Below are 6,000 nucleotides of genomic sequence, written 5' to 3'. Positions count from 1 at the left end.
ATTATTCTAAACTAAGCAAACAAAGAAACGTCCTCTCACTGTCAACTGCGTTAAAATATTTGTATGAACATAACAAGATTCAACAACTGAGACATAAACTGAACAACTTCCACAGACATGTGACTAACAGAAATTGAATAATATGTCCCTGAACAAAGGGATGAGACAAAATCAAAAGTAACAGTCAGTATATGGTGTGGCCACCAGCTGGATTAACTTCTTGGTGACAGGGGGGCAGTATTGAGTAGCTTGGATGAATCAGGTGCCCAGAGTAAACTGCCTGCTACTCTGTCCCAGATGCTAATATATGCATATTATTAGTAGTATTGGATAGAAAACACTCTGAAGTTTCTAAAACTGTTTGAATGATGCCTGTGAGTATAACAGAATTCATATGGCAGGTGAAAACCTCAGACAAATCCAACCAGGAAGTGGGAAATCTCATGTTTGTAGTTTCATTTAAGTGATTGCCTATCCAATATGCTGTGTCTATGGGGCCAGATTGCACTTCCCAAGGCTTCCAGCAGATGTCAACAGTCTTTAGAAAGTTGTTTGAGGCTTCTATTGTGGAAGGGGGTCGAATAGGTGAGTGATTCATTTTATCTATATTTCTGCTTTGTGTGACACCTCTCTTTGGTTGGAAAATGGCTGAATGCTTTCTGTGACCAGTTGCTGACCTAACATAATGATATGTTCTGCTTTCACTGAAAAGCCTTTTTGAAATCGGACACTGTGGATGGATTAACGAGAAGTGTATCTTTAAAATGGTGTAAACTACTTGTATGGTTGAGGAATTGTAATTATGAGATTTCTGTTGTTTTGAATTTGGCGCCCTGCAATTTCACTGGCTGTTGGCGAGGTGGGACGCTGGCGTCCCGAACGATCCCAGAGAGGTTAAGTACTGCAGTGCATCTCCTCCTCATGGACTGCACCAGATTTGCCATTTCTTGCTGTGAGATGTCCCACTCTTCCTCCAAGGCACCTGCAAGTTCTCTGACATTTCTGGGGGGAATGGCCCTAGGCCTCACCCTCCTGTCCAACAGGCCCCAGAACTGCTCAATGGGATTGAGATCCGGGCTCTTCGCTGGCCACGGCAGAACACTGACATTCCTGTCTTGCAGTATGGCTGGTGGCATTGTCATGCTGGAGGGTTATGTCAGGATGAGCCTGCAGGAAGGGTACCACATAAGGGAGGAGGATGTCTTCCCTGTAACGCACAGCGTTGAGATTGCCTGCAATGACAACAGGCTCAGTCCAATGATGCTGTGACACACCGCCCCAGACCATAACAGACCTTCCACCTCCAAATCGATCCCACTCCAGAGTACAGGCCTCGGTGTAACGTTCATTCCTTTGACGATAAACGTGAATCTGGCTGTCACCCCTGGTGAGACAAAACCTTGACTCGTCAGTGAAGAGCACTTTTTGCCAGTCCTGTCTGGTCCAGCGATGGTGGGTTTGTGCCCATAGGCAACGTTATTGCCAGTGATGTCTGGTGAGGACTTGCCTTACAACAGGCCTACAAGCTCCTAGTCCAGCCTCTCTCTCTCACGTCCTGACCTTAGAGATACTTTTATTCTCTAATTTGGTTAGGTCGGTGTGACTAGGGTTTGTATTCTAGTTTTTCTATTTTTATGTTGGCCTGGTATAGTTCCCAATCAGAGGCAGCCCTGATTCGTTGTCTCTGATTGGGGATCATATTTAGGTAGCCTTTTCCCACTGGGTTTTTGTGGGATCTTGTTTTTTTGTTGAGGCCTGTGAGCTGTACAGAACATCACGTTTAGTTGCTCTTTATTGTTTTTGTGAGTTTAATTTAATAAACATGTGGAACTCTAAGTACGCTGTGCCTTGGTCCGAGTATGATTCCCATGACGTTCGTGACACTCTCAGCCTATAGCGGACAGTCTGAGCACTGATGGAGGGATTGTGCTTTCCTGGTGTAACTCGGGAAGTTGTTGTACCTGTCCCGCAGGTGTGATATTCGGATGTACCGATCCTGTGCAGGTGTTGTTACACGTGGTCTGCCACTGCGAGGACGATCAGCTGTCCGTCCTGTCTCCCTGTAGCTCTGTCTTAGGCATCTCACAGTACGGACATTGCAATTTATTGCCCTGGCCACATCTGCAGTCCTCATGCCTCCTTGCAGCATGCCTAAGGCATGTTCTCGCAGATGAGCAGGGACCCTGGGCATCTTTCTTTTGGTGTTTTTCAAAGTCAGTTGAAAGGCCACTTTAGTGTCCTACGTTGTCAGAACTGTGACCTTAATTACCTACCGTCTGTAAGCTGTTAGTGTCTTAAAGACCGTTCCACAGGTGCATGTTCATTAATTGTTTATGGTTAATTGAATAAGCATGGGAAACAGTGTTTAAACCCTTTACACTGAAGATATGTGAAGTTATATAGACTTTTACGAATTATCTTTGAATGACAGTGTCCTGAAAAAAGGATGTTTCTTTTTTTGCTGAGTTTATGTTGCGGTTACCCTGTCTTATGATGCAGCAAAATGCTTTATGTCTCCTTCCTTTGATGCAAAGACAGTTTGACCTTGAAGGAAATGGAAAATCTGTTTTATTTTTTGACAGGTGATGTAAATATAACATACATTTAGTTTTTTTTATCTCCTGCATAATGATATGTTCTTTATAGACCTCCACACTTTGTTCTCCTGTTTCTCGAATCAACTCTGCCATTTCCTCAAAGATTAAGATACAATTATAGGGAGCTCTGGTTGAGAATATGACAAATAAAGAAAATAATTGTTGCCTCTATATGGATGGACATCAGAATAGGATATGCAGTTGAAATCGGAAGTTTACATACACTTAGGTTGGAGTCATTAAAACTCGTTTTTCAACCACTCCACAAATCTCTTGTTAACAAACTATAGTTTTGGCAAGTCGGTTAGGACATCTACTTTGTGCATGACACAAGTAATTGTCCCAACAATTGTAAACAGACAGATTATTTCACTTATAACTCACTGCATCACAATTCCAGTGGGTTTTCTCTGGTTCTGACTAGGTGGAATACAGCTATGATCCGGAGGTGACTTTTTCGTAGCAGGTTAGGAGAACTTTCACAGCAGGTTTGGATCATTAACATAGCAGGTTAGGGGAATTATATTAATGTTAGGAAAAGGGTTAGGGTAAGCTAAAATGCTCTCTTAAGCCAAAATGCTCTCATAACCTGTTATGACTGTATCCCATCTAGTCACAACCATTTTCTGTGACTCCACTCCTCCTCTGCAAAAGAGACTGCCATGTTCTGGGCTGGTTTGAGCTGATTACAACTTTGATATTCTTGAGTCGTTCCTATTGTTTTCATGGGATAGCTTACCCAAAATACAAATTTACAAGATTTTCTACTTACCTTGGCAGTTGTCAATTTATGTTGCAGAGGTTTGGAATGATACTTTTGAAGGTACTTCCATGCTAGGATATATGCCCTGATGAGTGCAATTCATTAGAGGTCTGAGGAAGCTAACGCCATGCAGCCAGAGGCTGCTGAAATGAAAGAAAAGAGGTTGGTAGAAAATATGTAAATTTTTATTTTGGGTGAACTCTTCCAAATGTAGGGCTTAATACACATACAGTATGTGAGAACAGTGGCTGCATAAACTAGCTGTAAATTTTTCTTCCTCCAAATGTCCAAAACATATCCACATAGTACTCACATGTTCTGCAGAATAAGGAATTGCAGTTGCGAGTAATTACATATAGGCAACTGAGATGATTTTTTTCTCGGATGAACCACTAACGCACTGGAGGTAACTATTTCATATGGATTTGTCAAATAATGATACTGATACTATTTCAAATAGATAGATGTCGTTGCAAAATACATCAACAAGTTTAGATATTGCATGCGTTTTTAACGTTATTCCTATTCTACACACCCCTCCACAAATTCCACAATCACTTTTTGTCGGGCGCATTTGTCTGGTGCGCAGCGCCCGCCCAACTTGTTGTTCACTTTGACAAATTCCTGGACTTGAGCAGATCAGATAAAGCCACTCTGATCTTTGATTTTCGGACTAACTGTTACACAGTGAGTATTTCAAAAGTTGATAGAATATATTAACGACGTCGAAACCTATTTTATTTTTCAAATATTTGGCAACAGTGAGGTGAAAACCATGTTCATCTCAGGTTCAGTTTGGTGTTGGGCTATTTTGACTTGCGTTTTAAGCTCTTTTTACAATATGTTGACAGCATACGCTGAAATAAATTGGCCAGCGAGTTCCACAACGACGAACGTTTGGCTTAACCGTGTTGATACATTGCCTTTGGAGCTGCGCACAAACCTAAAATCCGTATGGGTCAAAATCCCAAAGTATATCGTCAAGGAATCTGCCTTTTCCAGAGCTTTTAAAATGGAACCAATTGATGGGAAACCGGCGGTTCCAAAAGGTGGAGGTAGATTACCAAAGGACTTGAAAAGAGTTATTGGAAAAGTGACACCTGATGCTATATCTTCTGGCAGAGATAAAACTGCGCCAAACCGTTCCAAGTATTTTACTGATGACAGAAAAAAGTCGGACCGTTTTTTTGACGTAAATGACGGCACACTTGCTTTAAGTAACCGTACAAAGCGAAGTACAGCCGACGGCGAATATTCGGACAGGAGTCAAATTGGAGGTCCTGGTGACGCATTTTCAGCCGAGAAGCTTTTGGAGCCTTTTGGTGTTTATAGTCCTAGGACAGAATACCGACGAACTGGGGAGGACGCAAGAACTGGTCCGAGGCTAAGTGAGTCGCTTCTGGTCACATCTACTTTCCCTCTAACCGGAGACTCTGCGCACAACCAGGCGATGGGGCACTGGGTTGGAGACAACAGCAGCGTGAGTTCAAATTGACGTTTATAATATACAAAAACACGATTTTTCAAATGGTGTGCATTCTAAAGTAAATTTTAAACGCAACCTGCATGCATTTTACTCGATGTTTCACCCGCGGTATATTTCCAAAGTCTATCATTCAGTTGCGCATCATTACGCTCAGCTTTCTCACGGCGCGCAACAAAATGCATGTGTTTCTTGTCACTTCAACTCCGAGGGAGCGTGTCTCTGAATGATTTACAGACAAGAGATTATTCATGTAAAACATTTCTGTCACAGAATTGATGTTACTTTGCTTTATGGCTATTTAATTATTAGTGCATAATTATAGGAGAGGGATTAGAATCAACAAATGTTAGCGCTCCTGTTCGAGTGGACTGCATGGTTAGGCTATTTGTAAGCGTTGTCTGTGAAATATTGGTATTTTCATTCAAATGCAATTAAGAAAATGTGTTGCAAGCATACAGAGAAATATTTCTCCATCCATATTGTACTACTTCCACAACTACAGCTCCGAATGTGCACTGTGCTTCATCCATACAATAGACACGAACTCTTTTTTTTATCACAGACATTACCATTTTATCTGCACTCATTCCATGATGGCCCATGAAAAACATATTTTCATAATGGATGAAATTATCACGTTCTTAATCACAACAATCTACACAGACAAAAACAAACAAAAAAAGCTCACCCAGGCTGGAGGCTGCTAAGGGTATATTCTGAAGAGGAGCATTTTCACCTTTTTACAATTAAGTCTTCCTTTGTCAATGGCATTTGTCCCACTGTTTTAGGTCCAACTGCCAACAACAGTAAGGTATGGTAATAGTAGCAGTAGAAGGTGTGTCTAATATGTAATAGGTTACTGCAGTATAATTGTAGTAGTCATTGATACTGTGGTCCAAACTGATCAGGTGTCTGTTGAAAACAATTGGTTGCTGAATGTTTTGCTCTCTGTAAGTTCATGCTCCTTCGAGATCCACTGATGCTGATAGAGAGTATGTGTAGCACAGGTAGTTCAGTGAAATACACCTTGCCTGAATAACTTTTCCAGAGAGCTTAAGACTCATGTTAGCTCTCAATGATATTGCCTAGGCTTTAGCTCAGTGGGATGACGTGATCTTGAGGTGCAAAGACAACCCGGGTTGGATACCTGATAG

General features: G+C 41.6%; 1 protein-coding gene across 1 annotated transcript in view; it reads left to right on the top strand.

Annotated features, from left to right (window-relative positions):
* The first annotated feature begins 4,059 nt into the window (after nt 1-4,059).
* Nucleotides 4,060-6,000, top strand: part of LOC115113216 (VPS10 domain-containing receptor SorCS3-like) — a 63,573-nt gene continuing 61,632 nt past the window's right edge. Inside the window, exon 1 of the mRNA XM_029640608.2 lies at nt 4,060-4,840. Within this exon, the coding sequence (XP_029496468.1) occupies nt 4,136-4,840 (705 nt within the window). The 5' untranslated portion in view covers nt 4,060-4,135. The remainder of the gene's footprint in view (nt 4,841-6,000) is intronic.

This window comes from Oncorhynchus nerka, linkage group LG28 (assembly GCF_034236695.1).
Source record: "Oncorhynchus nerka isolate Pitt River linkage group LG28, Oner_Uvic_2.0, whole genome shotgun sequence".
Taxonomy (NCBI): domain Eukaryota; kingdom Metazoa; phylum Chordata; class Actinopteri; order Salmoniformes; family Salmonidae; genus Oncorhynchus; species Oncorhynchus nerka.
This window is presented reverse-complemented; position numbering and strand designations above follow the sequence as displayed.